Source organism: Capricornis sumatraensis, chromosome 8, assembly GCF_032405125.1.
Source record: "Capricornis sumatraensis isolate serow.1 chromosome 8, serow.2, whole genome shotgun sequence".
NCBI classification, from domain to species: Eukaryota; Metazoa; Chordata; class Mammalia; order Artiodactyla; family Bovidae; genus Capricornis; species Capricornis sumatraensis.
Genome location: NC_091076.1, coordinates 99,681,123 through 99,703,908, shown reverse-complemented (window position 1 = coordinate 99,703,908; position 22,786 = coordinate 99,681,123). Strand labels below are relative to the sequence as shown.

The 22,786-nt window shown below is 52.3% G+C and overlaps 1 protein-coding gene across 1 annotated transcript; it reads right to left on the bottom strand.

The window, feature by feature from the left end:
• Positions 1–1,418: 1,418 nt before the first annotated feature.
• Positions 1,419–22,559, bottom strand: B3GNTL1 (UDP-GlcNAc:betaGal beta-1,3-N-acetylglucosaminyltransferase like 1). Its single transcript, XM_068978405.1, has 6 exons — positions 22,494–22,559; positions 16,486–16,610; positions 9,379–9,514; positions 9,191–9,259; positions 8,675–8,749; positions 1,419–1,499 (listed from the first exon to the last, which is right to left on the bottom strand). Exons 1-6 carry the CDS (start codon positions 22,557–22,559, stop codon positions 1,419–1,421), a joined length of 552 nt encoding a protein of 183 aa, XP_068834506.1.
• Between the last annotated feature and the right edge of the window lie 227 nt (positions 22,560–22,786).

Sequence of the window (22,786 nt, the reverse complement as noted above, 5' to 3'; positions counted from 1 at the left end):
AAACAGGACCCTGTGGGCTCAGCAGACCTCCCTGGTGCACAGTTGGTTTCCAGTCTCCACTGTTGCCATCTGAGGTCGAGTAACTGCTGTGGGAACTGTCCCGTGTGTCGCAGAATATTTAGCAACAACCTCGATGCCGGTGGGAGCCCCTCCCAGTTTTGATGACAAAAACATCTTCAGGCAGATTCCTGGAAACAGTGACCACATAACAGAATAACAGCTTCTGTGTGGATTTTCAAAAGTGCGTAGAATTTTGACAACAGCAGCTGCAGTATGAATACACACAATTTTGGGTTTTAGAGCCCTGTGGCCAGAACACCAGTTCTCCTGCCTCTGACTGACACCTTTGTATTTTGTGAAGGGTCTTCCAAGACCCTCTGCACACAGAGACCGCAGTGCTTTAATCACCGAGGCTGGGAATTCCGACTCAGATGTGGCTTTACAACGCGGCCACTCCTGATTGTTCAAGCCCTCTTGACCCTCCTTGGTGCCAGGAGTTATTGCCTCGTTCATGTGAACTACTAGGGCAGGGCTCCATCCCTGGGAGTCATCACTCACTCCGCCATCAATGATGATGTCATCGAAACTGGTTGTTGCTAAATATTCTAACAACACGTCGATGATTTCTCTTGGATCAAGGAGACAAGCCCAGTGGCACCAGCATCACCTTCAGGGAAGAGCCACTGGGCTCCTGAGACCAAGAGACCAAATGGAGAAATGGGCAATGCCAGGCCATTAACTCAGGACCGCTGTAGCTGCGGACGCCCAGTGGCCAGGATGTGGTCAGAACTGCCACTTCCCCAGTTCTGGTCACACCTCCAACACAAGACCAACCAGAGAAAGAGGCGCTCCCCTGCCCACTCACACCCGCAGCCCCTGCCAGCCACTGTGGGCCTCTCCCTCCCCAACCCAGGTCTCTGCCACACCCAGAGAGGGGGTGACTCCCCACTGGATGAGCATCAGCGCACAGCCTCTGTCCCCCGGGGGGCCTCATCCAGCCCTACGTCTCTTAACGCAGTCTGACCCCACACAGACCCCACAGAGGCCAGAGCTGGGAACGAGGCGGGCATTGGGGTTCGTGGCCATGGGGAGCTGGGAGTGACAGGTACAAGCTGCTGGTGCCACTGATGGGAGGGATGCTGAGGAGGCCGTGGTGGGCAGCCAAGCCCCTGCCCCAAGCAGAGGAGCTGCTCCGGGTCTTGGTCTGTGTGTACGCACATGTGGACACATGTCAGAAATACATGGTGGGGTGCAGACCAGATGTAAAACATGCCTGGTAAAAACACTGAGCACCCTCTTGGTGAGTGGGGTTTGTGGGGCATCTGGGCACCACCCCCCACATGCATGTGGGGCCCTCAGCCCTGGGCTGCAGCTGCAGGGGGCCTCGCACGTACCTGGGAGCAGCTGCCATGGGTCCGTCAGCTGAAGTGAAGGAAGTCCCGGCCCTCCTGCAGGTTCAGTGACCTCAGGTTGTCCTCAAACACGCCCCCCGTGAGGTCCTGTGGGAGGAGCGACAGGTCAGCTCTATCCAGCCTGTGCTGGGGACCCGAAGGTACTTACTCCCTATGAACTCCTGTTCCACAGCTGAGAGGAGGGAGGGACCCGAAGAGAATCTGCTGGCCTCTGTATCTCACTGGTCACCAGGGAGATGGGGGGCAGGGGGTCCTCTGAGGGGCCTCCATCCACCCTGCCCTTGGCCTTCCCACTGCAGGTAGTGGCTGACCCACCCCAGGGACTCAGGTGAGGCTCACGTGGGCAGTCCCATTCACTCATGCCTGGGTCCAGGGCAGAGCCAGCTTTCCTAGTCCTGACTTGATCCCGGGGTCTCTCTGATGTCCCCCTGCCCCACCCCCTACGCCCTCCTCAGGGGCCACAGGTGGGAAGCGGCCCGGGGGACAGCCTGTGACTCCACCACCAGCTGCAGGCAGAGCCCTTCCTACCCCAGGCCTGTCCCCATGGCTGTGACAAGCTGTGGCCCTGCAGGAGGCAGGCTCCGCCCACGTCTGCCCTGGGACCTTGCTGGCGCAGGACTCGGTGGTCCAAAACCCTTCGGCCAAGCCTGCCTGGTGGCCACCCTGTGAATCCCCAGACCTCCCGTGTGGGCCACAGCGGGTTTGGGGAAATGCCTGCAGGCTCCTGTCCTTCATCCCAGCGCCACCTGCCAAGTTCCCTCCTGCCTCCATAACCAGCGAGCGGGGCATCTCTAGCGGGATGTGGGAGGGGTGACCTGACCACCACATTCCTCCCGTTGGGTGTCACCTTTCCTGGGACCCCACATGGAGGCTCCCCCTTGTCCTTGGCCGTTTCTGCAACTTACTGCTATTACCTAAGTTTTGCTAGAAGTATTTGAATGGAAACCGTTCTACCTGGAAAACAACTGGAATTTCCACATTCTGTTCTCTACAGGCTGCCTGGTCCCAGCCCCGCTTTTCTCCTCCCATTATCTCCAATTTTCAAAGGAAACACGTGTGGGTTCAGGGCCAGCCCGGTCACAGACCTAGGTTGATAAAGGGGCCACCGGGCAGGCAGGCCCGTCCCTGACCTGGGGAGGGGACTGACTTCACAAAACTGTTCAAGTTAGATGCTTCCATGAGTAGACAGACCTCCTTAAGACAACAGAGAGGTCAGACATAAAACCAGCAAGGACGCGAACCCAGAGGGTACAGGGGACTTCTACAGGTCATGAAACACAATCCCGTAGAGAAGCTGGTCAGAAATGTCGGGAGGAAATCCACACACCTGATGTGGGAAAGGTCTCAGCCTTGCCAGTGATTAGACAGAAACGAACCCCACCATCTAGCTGCGGGGCCTCGGAACCGCCCCTGCCTCCAGGTGTGTCCCCTGGCCTGGCCACTCCCTAGGCGTCGTCTAGCAAAGCAGAAGATGCGGCCGCCCCACAAGCCGAGGACAGCAGTCAGGACCCTCCACGCGAAGCTCTGCTGTGACGCCCGTGGCTGGATCCCACACCACCAACGGGAAGAGAACAGCTGGCCTCTATTGTGGTGTGGAGGCCGGACCCCAGAGAACACAGCCGACTCCACCACACAAGCCAGGACCACACCCTCCGACTGGAAGGACTAGCTGAGAAAGTACGAACCACAGAACCAGGCAGTGCTGGGGGAATGGCTTCTCATCTGTTAAACTGTGCAGCAGGTTCTGGAACACATGCCGCAGTTTTCTTAAAGGGCAGGTGGTTCGTATTTACGCCTTTGTTGCCTCTGTTCTGGTAAAACTATATTTACAGATGCAGCTGACAGGCCACACTTTGGCCATCTCCTAAAAGTGTGAAAAGTTCACAATAAAGTTTATCAAAGAAAAATGTGAGGGGACTTCCCTGATGGTTCAGTGGCTAAGACTCCACACTCCCGGTGTAGGTGTCCTGGGTTCGATCCTTGGTCAGGGAACTAGATCCCACATGCTGCAGCTAAGACCTGGCACGGCCTTGAAGAGTAAGTGGAAGAAATGTGAGAAAAGTTCTAAAAGGAATAATGAAGGAAGACTAGCTGCACTCGGTGGTGAACATTATAAAGCTACGGTCAGTAACAATGCGAAGCAGACAGATCAGTAGAAAAAGGCCAGGACTCCAGAAGTAGCTCGCAGTACACATTCATACCTAACACACAAAGATGGCACTTGCTGACAGGCAAAGACGGGCGTCTCACCAAATGACGTGGGGACAACTGAGGATCCTCATGGAAAGAAACAGTCTCCATAACACAATAAATTCCAGTTGTATCGAAGATTTAAGGAAAATGCCGGAGTCTGAGGACTAGACTTAGATAATGTTTTTATAAAATTTCATAACGAGGAATGATTGTCTTAGAATGAATAAAACATCTAAAAGCCTTAAAAGGAAAAATTATTTTGACTATACCTGAATAAAAAACTTCCAAGTGGCGAAAGATACAAATTCAGTCAAATGGCACAGAAGACTCTGCAGCACTTCACAGACAGTGGTTGGTTTTTGTTGCTATATAAAGAAAAACAGAGACCAACAGAGAAACAGGCCAATGCAAAGGATAATGTACCAAAGGGAACAGAGATGATTACCAACGTGACGAGACGCCCTCCTTACCCACGACATGACATCGCCGGTTGGAACCACGGCCTTACTGTTTCTCAGCAGCAGCTTGCAAAGACGGGACATCGGGTCCCACTGGAGAAGGGTCCCGGGTGGGGGTGTAAACCGGCTCAGCCTCCAGGGATGGAATGGCTGGTCTCATGGCTGATGGCGGGCATGCTCGTTGACCAGCACCTTTCAAACATTTCTCCCAAGCGTGTAGCCACTTGAGCAAAATTATGCATATATAAAGATAAGCGGCGTTATTTCTAACAGCAAAGAATAAAAATGGCCTAAAGCTATATCAGTAAGTATTGGGTTGGCCAAAAAGGTCGTTAGGGTTTTTCTGCAAGATGCCACACTCTGTACATTTTCTGTAAGCTAATAATAGATAATATCTGGATAAATGTATGAAACATCCGTATAATTGAGTAGGATGCAGATATTTTTAGGACGAGGGACGTGATTCCCTCAGAAGCTCCTCTAGCCAGCAGTGAAGGAGGTGTTCCTGCCGACACAAGGAACCCTGGACCTGAGCCCCTAGGAACACTTTACACCACAAGCCAGTTTCGTCAACAAACAGGTCGCAAGAGGGAGACGGAGGTTACCTCGGGTCTGCATTCCGGCACACAAGCGTGAAAAGATAAAACACGCCTACAAGGCAGATTTCAACACTGATGGGATATCTGAAAATTTAGGGTGAGATAGTGTTGCTTGGGTAGTTTTCTTTTTAAAGCTTTTAATCTTTTTAGGAAACAATGATGAAGAAACAAGGCTAGAATCTGCCTTGATCGCAGGTTGGGGGAGTTGGGGCTCAATGCTTTGGCCCAATGTGCTGGAAAGCTCCCTTCATGGTGAAGGTGAGCACGACAGGGTTAGGTGGCGCCAGTGGGTTTATGTGGAATTAACTCCAAGATATACCATCAGGTGAAAAAGCAAAATACAGAATAAGTATGTACAGCATGCTGATGTTGGTTTAAAACACACAGAGTGCAGGGGGCAAGGCTTCGGGCCCTGGCTGAGGAGGACCCTGCAACACCATGTGGTGTGGCCAAAAAAAAAAAAAAATCACACGTTGTGTTTGCATTTCTGCCTCTGGACCCTCCAAAGGCACACAGGTGGCGGGACGGGAACGGTGCTCCCTCCCCACCCAATGTCCGCTCCCCAGGGAAGGTTTGCGTGGGTGGGGGTGTCTGCTTCATGGCTATTTTGGGTCCCTGAGAAGTAGACCCTTAAGAGAACCCATCTTTGAAAAATTAGGTATCATCTATGTATAGTTTAAGTTTTCACGTTACATCTGCTCCTTGCAACCCCATCATCATTCATCCAATGTCCCTGGGCAACTTGGACATCGCTTCTCTTGGCCTCTCAGGAAACTGCTTTCAAACCAGGAAACCCAAGACCAGGTGGGTGAGGGCCACAGGAGCAGTGAGTCCGTCCCTGGGTCAGGCCCCGGAAAGCTGTGACCCTGACTCAGCGCCCGCACCCCGTGGAAGCCCTGCTTCTAGCATGTCACCTCCATGATGTCATGCATTGCTGGGATGGGCGTCATGCTACAGACCCAGCCCCTTGTTGGCTTTCACAGAATAAGCTGCCATCCCGGGGGGAGTGGGGACAGGTGGCAAACAGCCAGCAAAGCACTGAGGCCCTTGGCCCACATCCTTGAGCTCTGATGGCTGCCAGTGACCACGAGAGTCTGGAAGCAAACCTGCTGCACGTGAGCCTCCCACTGAGCGGGCGTCCTGGCAGGCGCCACCGCTCCCACCCGAAGCTGGCACCCACCTGTGACCCACAGAAACGTGAAACAATAAGAAATGTGTGCTGTTTGGAGCTAAGTTTGTAGTTTCCATATAGCGTTAGTTAAATAACACAGGTTGAACCTGGCAAAGAGTCGAACAAGAAAACCTCAGGGTGACAGGTTGGGACTGGAGCCATCTGGCCACCTGGCCCCGGGACTGTCACTGCACAGCCACCAGCAAAAGCATGAAACTGGCCCCTACTGAGCCCACACACAAACATCAACTCAAAACAGGTCCAAGACCTAAATGAAGGGGCAGAAACCATAAAACTCTTAGAAGAAAGCACAGGGGTAAATCTTCATGACCCTGGATTGGGTGTTATTTTCTTAGCTGTGACACCAAAAAGGAGCAGTCAAATTTAAAATACATAAAATGGGGCCATCCCTGGTGGTCTAGTGGTTGAGAAATTGCCTTCCAGGGCAGGGGATCTGAGTTCAGTTCCTAGTTGGGGAACTAAGGTTGTGGGGCAACTAAGCCTGCCTGATCCAACTGTTGAGCCTAGGTACCACAAGAGATCCCACAGGCTACAAGACCCAACCCAGCCAAAAATAAACAGTATTCTTTAAAAATTGATAAAATGGACTTTGCCAAAGTTAAGCACTTCTGCGCACCAAAGGACACCATTAAGAGAGTGAAAAGACAGCTCATGGAGTAGGAAAAAACTTGCCGAAGCATCTGATCAGGGATTTGAATCTAGAACTATAGAGAACTCTCAGGACTCGATTAAAAGACAACTTGATCAGAAAATGGGCAAAGGACTTGAACAGACTTCTCCAGAGGAGACAAAGAAATGTCTAACGAGCCCATGAAAAGATGCTGTTGAGTCCACTGTTGTCAGACGCAAACCACAACCACCGTGAGAGCCATGTCACCCACCAGGACAACTGTGATGAACACATGTCACGAGGTGGGAGAGGATGCGAGAAACTGGGACCTCTCCGTGACGGGTGGAGCGTAAGTTGCCCCAAGACCAGCGATTCCACCACAGGTCTGTGTCTGAGAGAACTGAATACACGTCCCACGGAAATCGGACCTGAATGTTCACGTGGCCTTGTTCAGACTGACAAAGCCTGTTGTGCCCCTGAAGTTATGTCCTGGTCCACGTGTTCAGCTCACCCATGGGTCAAAGTCACCGACTGAGCAGTGGGAACCTCACCTCTACGGCCTCGCAGCTTCTGTGGGGCTGGAGCCCAGGGCTGGGCCTGGCCACGTGGGACCAGCTGGCGCTCTGAGGCCACTCCCTGCACCAGGCTCCTGGGCTCAGCCTGTCCTCACGCCTGCTCTCCCAACAGTTGAGTGACTTCACCACACTGGTGCTTTGAGTGATGGGAAGAACAGGGATGCCCAGCCTGTGCTCCAGCCCTGCACATGACCCCCGCCTGACCAACACACTGCAACGCCCCCCCATGTCAGCTTGAGCCCCGCGGGAGCACAGCCTCAGGGAAGCAACATCCCCCATCAGCGTGGGCTGCCCTGGCCCCTCTGGGGGACCCCTGGACCACAGTAAACTGCACTTAGAAGCTGTGAGTAACGCTACGGTGCAGAAGGAGGTACAGGAGGAGGCCTGGGACCTTAAAACCAGTCACCAGCGAAGGGCTCTCCTTTCTCCGGTGCCCTCCATGGGCTTGTCCACTGCGTACACGCGGAGTGGGCCACCTTTGCTGTGAAAGTGTGTGTGGGCCCATGGGCTCCCTGAGCCCAAGACTCAGCGAGCGTCTGCGCTTGAGGTGGGGGTGAGAGGCGGGTCCTTCTCACTTGCCTGCTGCTGTTGCCTAACTGTTGAATGAACACTGCCTCCCTTCTGCAAAAGCCACTGCCTCCAGGAAGGCCTCTGGCCTGGCACCCTGGTTACTGAAGTTCCAACCTCAGAGGCTGGAAGCCGCCGCCTGTGTGCACATCTGTGTACCATCCCACGTCCCCAGGGCACAGCACGGGCCCCTGCTCACTCACCCACCACCGGCCCCCCCGACCAGGGACTCTTTGGGGCAGCCCCACCCTACACAAGCCCACAGGACTGGCCCCACAGTCCAGGTGGGTTAAGGACACTTTACACTTGCATCTGTGACTATCTTTCTGACCACAAGGAGGAATTTCCAAAATGGGGGGACACTAGAAGTGTTCATCATGAGAAAAGCTGATAAATGTACTGTGTTGAAAGTAAGTTTTTCTGGGAAGAACCTGTGAAAAGACAAGTCACAACTTGTCTTGTTGTTCAGAGAAAATGTGCTGAACACCAGTCGACCAAGGAGGAAACCAAGGAGAAGAGACGGGCAGGCCAGCTGGCTGAGGGCTCCAAAGCCAAGAGAAGGTTGCCACTGCCAGAGCCCACCAGCAGGCTTCGTGATGGAAACTCGCACACCGGGAATGAGACCCCCACGAGGAGAGGGTAGTTCAAGGACCCAGCTCGTAGCCTCCCTGTGGGACCCCAGTGTCAAGAAACAAGCACCTGTCCCATGAGGCCACAAATAGGGAGAAAAGGCGAGGGTGTGATGGAGAAAACCGCCAGGATGCTGGTCACCCAGTGGGCGCGTGCGCAGGGCCACACGGGTGCAGCTGGGCAGCCTCGTCCCCTGCAGCTCTCATGGGAAGTGCAGCCTGCTTTATGGGGCACCGCTGCCTCCCCGACACCCCGGGCCTGGCTGGAGGTGGCCCTGTTGTTCCTGTCCCCGCCCCCATGCAGGCCACCCTCCTGCCCTCCACCCCCAGAGCGGTGGTTGCCACCTGCCATCCTAGCCCACGCCCTCCTGGTGGACACACCATACTACCTGACCCTGGGGCTGTCCTAGCCACACGTGGGAGGAGAGCTGATACTCACCAGCTTCACGCAGATGACAAAGGGTGGCCGTGCAGCTCGGAAGTGCAGGACTGGGATCCGGGGCTTGGGCCTTTCCTGAGAGGAGAGGAGGGTCATGGGCTGCCCCGTGTTACTCCCTGCTCCCCCACGTCTGCCCTGTTCACAGTTTGACACCCTCAGATGGGCACCAGGGCCACGGCCGGACCCATGACTGGACCTGCTCCCCAACACCCTGGCCCAGCCATCGACAGCTGCCCCAGGACTCCCAAGGCAGGCAGCGGACAGACCCAGGCCTGTGAATAGCATCTTCAGTGGGGCTGGGGGCAGCAGAGGGCAGGCACAGGGGCCCTCTGGGGTCCAAGAGACTCCAGGAGCCTGGGGGCTGCCTCTGCCAAGCCTGGCAGCTACCTGGGCTCGGATGGCCTTTCCCCAGGAGAAAGGTTCTGGGAAGTGTCTACTCAAAAGGCCTGGATGGCACCCAGAGGTGGACCAGGTGTGGTGTGAGTGGCTCCCAGGCGGGGGGTGGGGGGCCCGCACCTGAGAGTCCTCATAGCAGTAGAAGCCCTTTCTGATCTTGTTCTCGTCCACATCGCAGAAGGCAGCCACCTGGGAAGGACACAGGACACAGCCTCAGGGGCATCAGGGGCAGTGCTGCCTGACGGGCAGGGTGGGGGGTGGGATGGGGCTGGGGCGGAGTAGGGGGTGGTGCAGGGGCAGGCCCCCACCTTGCGCTGTGAGCCCGCAGTCAGGCTGCGGTAGAGCCGGCGGCCCTGCCGGCCCGCGTTCCAGATGGTGAAAGTTGCCCAGTGGGGCAGGGCCTGCTCTTCCAGGAAGCGGACACGGTGGGCCCAGATGGTGGTCCTGCAGGGGTGAGGAGTGGGTGAGGGGTGTGAGCGAGGAGCGCAGGGCCTCTGATGCCCCAGGCCTTCCTCCCCGACCTGGAGCCCGCCCCACAAGTCCCCCTGGTCTGGGGCCCGGGTTGAGGCAGCGGGGAGCGGCAGCGCTCCAGCTATTGGCTGAGTGACTGAACCCAGGAGCGTGGACGACAAGGTCACACTCCTTGCCCCACATGGACCCTTGGACATGCCCAGCTCATGTCCACGTGCTCAGGAGACGTGGGGGACACCAGGCACAGGAGCCCAAGGGAGACTCGGCTGCCCTGGTGTCCAGCACCTGCCACCTGCCACTTTCAGCAAGAATGAGGCAGAATGTGCCACCAACATCACATTTTTAAAGAGGCAAAGTATACTGTTTAGAGGGCATCACACGTGATCAAAGTATAAAGAAATGGGTCCTGTGGCAAATAAACTTCCCACTTGGGACACCAGGAAATGGAACCTGGGAGATGCAGATTTGGGGAAATGGGTAACTTCATCTTAAAGACGATTCCTCCATGCCTTCTGGCTGTTGGAAGTATTTCATAGTGAAACTGTTAAATGATATAAATGTTGATCATTCTCAATTTAAAATGTAAAGGACAAGATTCAAGGAGCCTCTCATAGGGCTTTTGGGGAAAGACTTTGAAGGAATTCAGTTATTGACAAGCCTGAAGGTGTAATTAGTGCTCACTGCTCTCTGAGGTTTTGCTGCTCAAAGACTTTAATCCAACACAGAAACTAACATGAGATCACCTCTTTTACACTGTGGGTGGCAAAGCCTCACACTGCAAAAAGAGAAGAGTCCCGGCATAAAAGACTTATCGCATGGAAACAGGATATGGATGTGTGTGGCACAAGCCATCTGGCCAGATACCTGCCCCCCAGATACACGGGCACAGCGTGGCGAGGCGCGGTGGGCTGCCACAGACCCGCCTCCACATCAGCTTGCTTCACAGCAGCTCAACACACGGACACATGAACCTTCAGGAGACAGTGGAAGAGATCCTAGAGGTCCAGGCATTTCTTAGCCCTGCAGAGCATCTTAGGTGCCCAAGCACTTCTCAGCTCTGCAGAAGACTTGTGTCCAGAAAAACTATCTTTGCATTTTATTCACCCAGAGTTTCCAACTCCCATTTTATGGATGGTGGGAAAGTGGTTACTTTCCTGAAGATATACTTGGCAGACAGTTGGATAATTGTTAATGAAATTCACATAGAATAAGAGCAAGGAGCTTAGGTGTACATACAAGTCAGGCAGTTATGACAAACATAGGTATCCAGGTAACCCCCACCCCTATCAAGATGTGGGGCACTTCCATCACCCCAGAAAGTTTCTGGCACCTCCTTTCCCTGAGAAGAGCAGTCTCGCTTTTGTCACTGTGGACTAGTTCTGCCTGTTGCAAAAGTGGAAGCCACAGTGTATGTGTTTTTGTATCCGGTTTCTCTTACTAATCATATACATACATACATATATATATTTTTTATATTAATCCTGGTCTGGCAGGTATCAGTTGTTTGTTCTCCTGCTGAGCAGTACTCCGTTATAGCAGTGCTTCTCGATCACCTGCTGACTGGCATCTGGGTTGCTCCCGCTCTTGGCTGCTAATAGAGAAATGCTGAGCAATTCACTCATTTCTCGTGGATAAACACCTAGACATGGAATTGCTGGGCCACAGGGCAGGTGTTAATAAAATAAGGTCCAACAACTTTCGAGAGAGGATGCGCCATGTTTACACTGCCAAGAACAATAAATATGTGTCTGGTGGTCCACATCCTCCCCATGATTTGGAATTGCAGACATTACTTTTAACCCTTCCAGTGGGTGTGAAGAGGTTAGTTTTCATTTCTCTGATAATAATGATGAAACCTTTTTCATGGACTGATTGCCCATTTATATATTATTTGTGAAGTGTCATGTCCATTCAAGAATTTTACTTATTTTTATTAGATTTTTATTTTTCGGTGGTAGAGGTTCTTAATATAGTTTCTACACTTGTCCTCTGTGAGATACATAAAATATGAATATTTTCTCCCAGTCTGTGGTTTGTCTACTCATTTTCCTAATGGAAATGTTTTTTTAGGAGCAAAAAGTTTTTAATTTTGAAGTTCGATTTATCAAGTTTTAAACGGCTGAAGAGTCTGGTGTCCTCTCTAATAAATGTTTGCCTATCCCAAAGTTGTGAAGATATTCCCTGATGTTTTCTTCTAGAAGCTTTATCATTTAACTGCTTCTATTTTTACATCTAAGCCATCTAGAATTAATTCTTCAATAAGGGGGTGAGTTTTTTTCCATATACATATTCATTTGTTCAAAACATTTTTCTTTTTCCATTGAATGCCTTTGGAGACTTTGTTGAAAATCAGTTGTGAGTCTATTTCTGGACTCTCTGCTCCGCTTCACTGATATGTATTTCTGCATTTATGCTACTAATACATTTTCCTGATTGGTGTAGCTTCAGAGTGAGTCTTAAAATCAGGCACAATGGATCCTCAAATTTTGCTCTTTTCAAAATTATTTAGGCCAGTCTGGGTCCTCTGATTTTTTTGTGAATTTTAAAATCAGATTATCAGTTTCTACAAAGAAGCCAGCTGGGACTTTTACAGAGATTGCACTGAATCTACAGATCAGTTTGGGCAGAACTGATGTTAACAATACTGAGTCTTGGGATTTCCCTCATGGTTCAGTGGTTAAGAATCTGATGCAGGGACACAGGTTCGACCCTTGGTCTGGGAAGATTCCACAGGCCGCGGGGGAACCAAGCCTGTGTGCTGCTACTGGGCCTGAGCTCTCGACAGTGCAGACTGCAGCCACTGAGTCCACGCCCTTCACCCACTGAGTCCTGCGTGTCCCAGAGCCCATGCTCTGCACGGAGAAGCGACTGCAATGAGAAGCCTGTGCACGGCGACTAGAGAGCAGCCTCCACCCGCCACAGCTAGATACAGCCTGCATGCAGCAACCAAGACCCAGCACAGCCAAAAATAAGTAAAAAAAAACAATAATGAATCTTCCAATCCATGAATGTGGTATCTCTCTCCATCGATCTACTGTATAGGTTTTAATTTCCCTCAGCATTTTTTGGAATGGATTTTAGCAGATAGAGCTATACTTTGTTACATTTAAAAATATTTTATCATTGATGTTATTGTACATTTTTTAAACTGCATTTTTTTTCAATTGTTTTATTGCAAGTCTATGAATTTGTATCCTGGAAAACTCACTATATTATTGGTTTTGATTTCCTATGAGACACAATCATGCCATCTATTGATACAAATGATGCTAGTTTTCCTTCCACCTTCTAATGCTTGTGTCTTTTCTCGTGATCTTTCTGCACTGACTTCCCTTACTATGTTGAATAGAAGTAGGAGGAGGAACAATCAGGAGATCGCTTCCTCCTGATCTTAGAAGGGAATGCTTTCAGTCTTTAATTATTAAATATGAGGTTAGTTATGGGTTTGTGTAGATACTATCAGACTGAGAAAGTTTCCATTTCTAGTTTTCTGAGATTTTTTTAAAACCATAAAGGGATATTGAATTTTGTTAATTATTTTTTCTGCATCTATTGGGCTGTGTGATTTTTATCCTTTATTCTTTTACTGTAGCAAATCATACTAATTGATTTTGGAGAGTTAAACCAGAATTGTATTCATGTATTATCCTTTCATATATATTTCTGAATTTGACTTGGCAATATTTTGTGAATGATTTTTTGTACCTATTCTCTTAAGGGATATTGGTCTGTAATTTTATTTTCCTGTAATATTCTTGTAGCATTTTAAACTTCAGAGTCATGCTAGTCTTAGGGAGTAAGTGTGAAGCTCCTCCCTCCCAACACCCAATAGATTTTTCTCCTCTTCTATTTCCTGAAGGAATTCATGTAAGATTAATATTCTGGAGAAGGAAATGGCAACCCACTCCAGTACTCTTGCCTGGAAAATTCCATGGACTGAGAGGCTCCTCAGAGCCTGGTAGGCTACAGTCCATGGGGTCACAAAGAGTCAGACACGACTGAGTGACTTCACTTTACATTTTTGATAGAATATATCAGGAAAGCCATCTGGCTTGGCTTTTATGAAAAATTTAAAATTACTAATCTAATTTTAATTATTATTTATACTTTAAGTATCTCTTGGATCTGTACTGATGTCCTCTCTTTAATTCTCAGTATATTGGCAATCTGTTCTCTTAAAAATCAATCTTGTTAGAGGTTTTTCAACTGCACTGACTTCAAACCAATTCCTGGTTTTGTTCATTTTTTTTCCTATTGATAGTCCCTTTTCAGTTGTACCTTCTTTATTCCTTTTCTTCTATTTGAGTTTACTTTGCTGTTGGTTTTGTAACTTTTAAACGTGGCGACTTAGATAATTGCTTCTTTCTTTAATAACGTAAGCTTTTAAAGCCATAAAATCTTACTATAAACTCTGCTTTAGCTAAATCCCACAAACTTTTACATACTGTTTTGTCATTAAAATTTCCCCCTAGTATCCTTGTAATTTTTTCTCTTGGTTGCTTAATTTGCAAATATTTTGGATATTCAAGATGTCTTAATGGTTTCTAATTTATAAAACACCCAGTATTTCAGTCATTTGAAACGTATTCAGACTTGCTTATTGGCCCAAATTAATGTCTATTGTACTTTAAAAGTATGTATATTCTGGAGTTTAGTGTTCCTTGTAGATTCCCTGTTGGCTCAGATGGTAAAGCATCTTCCTGCAATATAGGAGACCCGGGTTTGATCTCTGGGTCAGGAAGATCCCCTGGAGAAGGAAATGGCAACCCTCTGCAGTATTTTTGCCTGGAAAATCCCATGGACAGACGAGCCTGACAGGCTACAGTCTATGGGGTCACAAAGAGTCGGACATGACTGAGCAACTTCACTTTCTTTCTATAGTGTTCCTTAAATGTCTACTTTTATGTTGGTTAATTAACAGTGTTGCTCAAATCTTCTGATCCTCACAGACTTCCCAACTTCTATCAATTACTGAGACAGGAATATTAACATTTTCAGCTCTAACTATGGGTTTGTCTACTTCTCCCTCTATTTCTACCAGTTTTTGCCTGTGTATTTTGAAACTCTGTGATTAGGGATACACACATTTAGGACTCTTAGGTCCCCCTAGACCTTCACCCCATGTGTGCAAATCGCACTTACTTGAGTCAAGTTCGTGACAATAAACTCCCTGTGATGCTTCACTAAAGCTGCTGCTGCTATACTGCTGCTAAGTTGCTTCAGTCGTGTCCGACTCTGTGCGACCCCATAGATGGCAGCCCACCAGGCTTCCCCATCCCTGGGATTCTCTAGGCAAGAACACTGCAGTGGATTACCATTTCCTTTTCCAGTGCATGAAAGTAAAAAGTGAAAGTGAAGTCGCTCAGTCGTGTCCGACTCTTAGCAACCCCATAGACTACAGCCTACCAGGCTCCTCCATCCGTGGATTTTCCAGGCAAGAGTATTGGACACTAAAACTACTATATCAAAATTCAGATTTATCAAAAGACAAGAGAAATCAAGCTCTTTTGCTTAAAGCTGGAAAACATAAGAAGCTAAGCTTCAGTAAGGAATAGCGCACGTGTGAAAGTTCAAGGATCTCCCAAATGGATACAAATACTGCAATCTGCGATCCCCCCACGACACATTCTCCAATCAGCATCACGCCCGCTGTGACAGTGGACAGGAGACCTCTCTGGACAGCAGCTGAGCAGCCACGCCTTCCAACAAGTCTCATACCCTCTGGGGAAGAACAGAGTCTCCTCTGTGTCCAGAAACTCAAATGCATGCCTTTGCATCACGCTGTTTTCACTCAGAAGATGCCCTGATCACAGGCCTGTTTCAGGGCTCCACTCCTCTCTGTTCCCAAGTGAGCAGCATCACAGTAGCATCAAGGGTCTCCACACTTGTGGTTATTTAAAACAAAACTCACACACACCTGACAAACATGCATGTGCACATGCACAGAGTTCAAACTAAAGAAAGGAAAACACACGGCTCCCTCGACTTAACCCAGCCTGCACTTCGGGCACCTCCCCTGCCCTACTCCTGGCAGTCGATCTCCAGCTTTGGAACTTGGGAGGCCGTGAGCCATGACAAGGAGGGGGCCAGCCTTTGCGATGGCCCACGTAGGGGATGACCCAACCTCTGCCCCAGCCGCCCTCCCCTTGGTGGGCAGAGAAGGAAGAGGACGCCCCCAGCCCACCTGTAATCACACCAGTGGTGGGCTGGGCTCATTCTGAGTCCTTTCAGCTCAAATCAAGTGAGAGCAGGACCCCCAGACAAATCTACATGTGAATTTTGGGTGCGCCTGGTTGCTCAGCTGTGTCCAGCCTTTGGACTGTAGCCTGCCAGGCTCCTCTGCCCACGGAAGTTTTCAGCCAAGAATACTGCTGTGGGTTGCCATGCCCCCTCAGGGGATCTTGCTGACCAGGGAATCGAACCCACGTCTCCTCTGTCTCCTGTACTGCAGGCAGATTCTTTACCCACTGAGCCATGGTCCAGGGGTTAGGAATTTGCCTGCTCATGCAGGGGACACGGGTTTGATCCTCGGTCCAGGACATAAGATCCCACGTGCCACGGGGCAACTTAGCCCCGTGTCACAGCTACTGAGCTCATGCTCTAGAGACCTTGAGCCGCAACTACTGAAGTCCAAGCGCCCAGAGCCTGTGCTCTGCAATGAGAGAAGCCCCCACGATGAGGAGCAACTAGAGAGTAGGCCCTGCTCGCTGCAACTAGAGATAGCCTGTGCAGCAACAAAGACCCAAAGCAACTGAAATAAATAATAAAAGTGAGAGCAGACATTTAGCCTTGATCCTGAGGAAAACGCTGGTCCACAGACTGGGGACAACCTCCCTCCTGGGAGGCCGTGGGCCCTGGTGTCAGCCATGCTCCCAGGTCCCCACCTTGGGGCAGAGACCTGACTGGGATCCCCCCCGCCCCGCCTGGATCCCAGGCCCACGTACTCGAGGACGGAGTGTGTGGCCGCGCCAGGGTGGTAGCGGTAGAGGAGGAGGCTCTGGTCCACGCGGACGACCCCACCGCCCTTCCTGAGGTGCTCGTAGAAGAACAGCAGGTCCTCAGGGACACCCTGCAGAGTGAAGAAACGTGTCCACTCAGAACAGAGCCTTGGTTCAGGCAACGGGAGATGGAGGTCGGCCCGAGGCCCCCACACTTGAGCCCAGCCTGACCGGTGAGGCCTCAGCTGGAAAACAACACATCCAGCTGCCCCCAGCTCGAGGCCAGGGCTCGGCAAATGTGACCATAAGAGGCGGCTCCGGGGCAAGAAGGTGCCTGAGGCGTAGACCCAAGCCCCGTCGTTGCTCTCACTGGCCCCTCTCTGTTGACGGGCACGCTGCTCCGAGGGTCTGCAGGGTCCCACGGGGTCCTCCTGTCCTGTGAGAACCCAGGCCTCCCACCCTCCTCTGGAGAAGGGCTCAGATCAGGGCTGGCTGGCGGGGCCGCGGCTGCCCTGCTGGTCAGTCCAGGGCTGGGGGACCTCAGTCCTGACGGGGATAACAATCGCGGTTCCTTCACTTCCTAGAGTTCAAGGTGAAAACCAAGAAAGCAGAGGGTCTGGACAGGAGGTCACCCAGGGCGTGTTTGGCGAGCAGAGCCCAGCGACAGCTGGGCAAGCTGCCAGGACCCCTGCTCCGGGCAGAGGCTGGTTTCCCCACAGTGCAGAGGCTGCTGTGCGCTGGCCCCAGCCTGTTCTGCCTCTTCAGCCCAAGCTCAGGACAGGGCAGCGCCAGCACCATGGCAGGGCTGACTGCTCCCAGTAGAGCCACTGTCGCTCGCCCAGCTCATCCACCCTGAGGGGAAGGCGGCATGGCTGGCCTCTGAGGTCTCGATGCCCTGGCAGAGCCCCGTGGCCGTTACCCTTGGGGAGAGAGGGGACTCCTGGCCTCTTTTGGCCAGCTTCTTGGCCCAAGTGTATCCCGACTGGGCCCTGTGCACCCAGCCTCTGGGGTCTGTGATGAACTGATGCCCCTTGTCTGTGATCACCCGGCCATGAATTCTGCCACCTCCTGGCTCAGGCCTGAAAGCCACCCTGTGGGCAGCCCGCTGGGCTCACTCCTGAGCTGCCACACTGAGCAGCGCGTCGGTCCCCACACAGAGCCACCCTGCCCAGGGAATCGCCGCCAGGGGGTTTCAGCACATGGGAGGCTGACAGGCAGCAGGCCGCAGAGGAAAGCGACGCGGGAGCCACGCGAACAGCCTCACTTCAGTGTCAGCTGCTGAGTCATTCCGTGACGTGATGGACCACTGTGGTGACTGAAGTGTTTTCACAAAGACCACAAGTCATGAAAGGATTTATACCAAAATGTTAAAAGTCAGCTTTCACAATTGTGCGCGCGTGCGCACTGCAGCTAGAGAGGAGCACCCACTAGCCGCAACCAGAGAAAGCCGGCGAGCAGCAGTGAAGACCCAGCGCAGCCAAAATTCAGGGAAAAAATGTGTTTTCAGCTCAGCTAAAAGTCGTCCATGGTTAAAGAAAGACAAAAGGACCGCACACAAAAGTTCAGAGCAGCTGTGTGGTGATGGGCTCACAGGTGATTTCTATGTTTTTCCTTTTGCTAATTTTCTGCATGTTCAAAGGCACCTTTCAAGAGCACATTGTAACTCCGCACTTTATAGATTTAGGAAGGAGAGATGTCCTCTCTGCTCATGACCAGTAGGAACTCAACCCCAGAGTTTTCTTTTCTGGCAAAGAGGCAACTGAGAATTTAGCCAGAGGAGGTGGAAAGCCAGGTGCTGAGCCCAGTCCTCCGTGGAGAGGGTCACCCCTGCTTTGGGGGCTCATGGGGTGTGGGAGGGCGTGTGCCCTCGGAGATGTGGAGAAAAGGGATGCGGATCCTGCGGGATGAAACAGAAGGGGGGACACACTCTCCTCCCCTTCCTGCCCTCAACGCTGCTGTCCTTCCCTGGGGTCACAGAAGGGGCGACCTTGGGGTCGGAATCCTGTGAACAGAGGCTACACAGCCAGCATGACAAGAGACAGAAAACAAACACTCTGCGAACAGACACTCACCCCAAACAGAACCACCACCACCAAAAATCACGAAGGAGAAGAAAATTCTGTGAACAACTCTCCCAGTGAAATCTCATGTCCTCCGCAAGGCCTGAGAACGGGGGGGGCCATCTTGAGCCAGAAATGCCATAACTAACAGAGCTGGACCCGTGCAAAGAGCAGGGGAGACAGGAGAAGAGGAGGAGGGGACTAGCCTGGGCTGGGGGTGTGACCGCACGTGGGCTTCCCTGGGAGGTGAAGCTCTTTCGTGACATCAGACGGTGGTGATGGCTGTGCATCCCCGTGAATGTGCTGAAATACACTGAACTGCACACTTAACAGGTGAATTACACGAATTATACCCCAATAAACCTTTTAAATAAGAGGGGATTGACTGAACTCAAAAAAGAAATAGAAGAAAAAGACAAAATTATGTGAGAAGTGAAGACGAAACTAGAAGGTTCTCCAGGGAAAACAGATCTGAATAAAAATAAGGGGCACTGAAGAAACACAGGGAAGTGAAGAAAATTAAATAATAAAAAAGGGTTAGGAGAAAGTTGTTGAAATGGAAGACAAAGAAAATCTAGCCAGTGTGTAATGAATATTGAAACAGAAAACCACAGCAATGGCAGACAGCTAAGACTTAAAACTATAAGCCAGAGAGAGGTGAGAGCAGACCTGGTCCCCACACATCGGAACCAGATCACGTCGGAACCCAGTGAAACCAAGAATCTTTAACAACAAGGCAGGAATTCCCCTGTTGCCTCCAGCTGAGTCTGAGGAGTGTCAGGCAAAGTGAGGCAGTGGGGAGCTGTGTCCTCAGGACGGGAGGGAAGGTGTGGCCCAGGGTTTTCTGTGCAGTCCATCCCTCCTTCGTGTGTCCAAAACCACAGTCTGTGCAGGAACAAGGAATGCCATGGCCCTTCAGACGTGGGGAAGCCTGACGTGTGAGGCTGAGTCCAGGGACTCGGACAGGCACCCAGAGACTCAGCCGCCTTCTGATGTGAGCAGAAATCACACATCAAAATCAGCAGGAGAGAGAGAAGGAATAGGCTGACCCACTGACTGCCGTTCAAGCAACAGGTAGGAGTCAGAATACCTTCAAAAACAAACACAAAAAGCTGAGCAGGAGAGGTTTAAGAAGAGCATATGGGATTAAAGGCATTCCATACAGAGATGACAAAATACAAACCTTCTTTGATACCAAGAGGTTTTTAAGGCACGAGAGAAGATGCCAGCTTCTGGCTTTGGGTGTCTGAGAGGCCAACCTCTGCAGCACCTGTGAGGCTCAGGCTAAGAGCAGGGGGCGCCAGGGTGGGGAGATGAAACCCACGAAACAGAGGTGGACGCCCCAACCTCGCTGCCCTGACGTCCTCTGGACAGAACCTGGGCAAACACAGGTGGGAGTGAGGGAAGATCCCAGAACAGAGAGACCAAGGACGGGAGGAGACGCCCAGGAGCACGCATCTGACCCAGCACAGCAACACCTCAACAAGAAGACACCGCAGGGGCTTCTCCGGCGGTCCAGGCCCCCTGCATCAGAAGCATCAAGTCCAGGTGACTAAGACTCCGGGACTCCAGTGCAGGGGCCTGGGTTGATCCCGGGTCAGGGAACGAGATCCCTAGCACTAGCACTCAGACTGCAGCTAAGGATCCCACGTGCTTCAGCGAAGATGGAAGATCCCGCGTGCTGCAACGGAGACCTCCTTGGCCAAATAAGACGCTTCACCCAAAACCGGGCAAAAAAATCTGGATGCTTCATAAAAACAGGAGCAGCCAATCCGCACGTGAAAAACTGCTCAACGTCGTAAGTCATCTAGAAAATGTAGATTAAATTACAACAGGAAACCACACAACTCTGGTCAGAATGGCTAAAATGCAAAGGAGCTGGGGGTCCCCCCTCCAGAGAGAGGGTGGCAGCTCACAAGCCACACAGCGACTCCAAGCCTGAGGATCTTTCCAACAGGTGCAAAGGCACTTCTGAAAAGTGTCTGCCGTGCTGGGCAGCAGCTCTTCTGAGCAACCATGACCCACTCTGGACCATCCCCGCCCTCAGAAGAGCTCTGTTCTGAACCAACAAACACCATTTTGGTCACTTTCCTTCTGGTTTAAGGGCCTGAAACAGTTGCCTCCTGGGGGCATCCAGACCCCTCAAGCTGGGTGTCATCCCACACCTTCCTCCAACTCTCTTTCTCCCCTCCACCTCACTCTGAGAGTGCATCTTCTGGATTTAAAACCTGAGCACCTTGCGGGCTCAGCTCGTGCCCGCTGCGTCCTCAGCTCGTGCCCACTGCGTCCTCGTTTATCCCCGAGTCTCGCTGCCATCCTGCTCTGAGACCTTTAGCACCTCAACTGTCCCGGCGGCTCCAGTTCCCTGCTCTTCCCTCCTGGGTGAGAACTGCAGCCTCCCGGACACAGAGAATCAGCTGAGGACCAGCCCCCAAACTTAAATCCAGCCCCCAGCATATCAGTGCTCCCACAAATGCATTCCACAAAGAACTCTTCAGCTCAACCTGTTTTCTTGGGGGAGGGCCTGAAGGAACCAGGAAACACCTCATGTCCTCATCCTGGCGGTGGGCTTCATGGCCATCTGTGACCCCCTCCTCATGCCCACATCCCTCACTTGCTGCAGCCATGGCCCCATCCCAGCCCAGGTCCTTGGTCCCTGATCCCCGAGCCCTGTACAAAGAGAGGGATGGACTTTCTTTTCCTTCCGCAGCTCTCTCTCCAGGAAGAATTAACTTGTGCTAAGAGGCCTGACACGCTTCCCGTCCTGAAGCTGCTCATGGCTGTGACTTAAGGAATGCCTCCTGATGACCATCTTGGAGCTACTCGCCGCAGAGGAATGAGAACAGGTGCTTGGACTCAGCACCACTGAGAGCTTTTGCAGCACCTGCTTAGTGGTGGGGAGACTCATGGGGTGTCCCTTTGCTCCCCCCACGCCTTGAGTTCAAGGAGAATTTGTTGGCAGAGAGGATACCCTGCCATCTCTCTGGCCTTCCTGGTGGGAGCCCCTGGGCAGAGTGCGGCTATGCGCTCACGAGACCCTCCAGGACAGGGAGGCCAGTGGAGCTGCGGCACAGACATTCCCCAGTCTGGCCAGTCCTGAGGACAGGCGGGCTGGGCCCCTGGTTTGTATGCGTGAGACCAGCACGGCTCCTGGAAGGCATGTCTGGGTAGACAGGCGAGGGACTGTCTGGCCGGGGTCCAGCGCAGGCGCAGCAGAGGAGCCGGCCTCTCCCTGGAGGGCGGTCAGAGGAGGGGGGCCCCACGCCAAGGATCCACTGGGCCCCTAGCAGTGGGTGACAGTCCCCTCCAAAGTGGAGAGAAGACTCCGAGCGGGCTGGACGGGGGCCACGGTCCTGGGGCAGAGGGGGAGCCTGGGCCTGCGTCACCCCACCTTCCGGCCTGCTGGGCCTTAACACATCTGGCCCATGGGCTCCATCCACCACAAGACCAGACACACGTCTCAAAGCCAATTTAAGAAGAGTTAAAGGAAAGCAAACTACTCAACCGTGAGATTTACCTTCTGACCGAGTGTTCTGTCGGAGTGTTCCCTCTAAGGCCGTCGAGGAGGGAGGGAGAGCAGTCGGGGTCCACGTCCCTGTTTCTGAGCCAGAGGCCAGCATGGGTCCTGCCCTGTGAGGGAGGCCCGGGCCAGCTCGGACCCCAGTGCTCCGGGGCCGCTGCCCGCAGGGGAGCGAGGGGCACTCCTCTCCCGGTGCCACCCGGGGTGGCAGGGCGGGGCACTGCCCGTGTCCTGCGCTTCCCCACAAACAGCCCTTAAACCAGGATGAGGTGGCCGCGCAGGTGTGAGCCCAGAACAGACGCCCACCGTCTTCACACAGAAACCCGCTGCTCCCGGGGAGGCCCAGCACCCGCACGCAGCCCCAGGGAGCGCCGGGAAGGCCCTCAAAGCCCCTCCCCATGTGCCCAGAGGAGGGATCCGTGGACCACACTTACCCGCCCGCCCTCATCAAACGGGCCCACGTGGGCGAACCAGGCTCGGGAGCAGAACCAGGTGGGCATGATCACGGTGGGGCCATTGGAGGTAAACACCTGGAAGCAATTGGCATCAACAAAATTAACAAAGAACAGTTGTCACACAACCCCTCAGGTTATTTCCCAGAAAGTCACTCAGAAAGTGATAAACTGCATGCCCCTTCCCTGTCAGTACAAAGGTTCAAGTGGCTTTAGAGGCAGATCAATGGTGTCCGGCTCCCTAGGTGGACAGACAGAGGGGATCCCCACCCCCA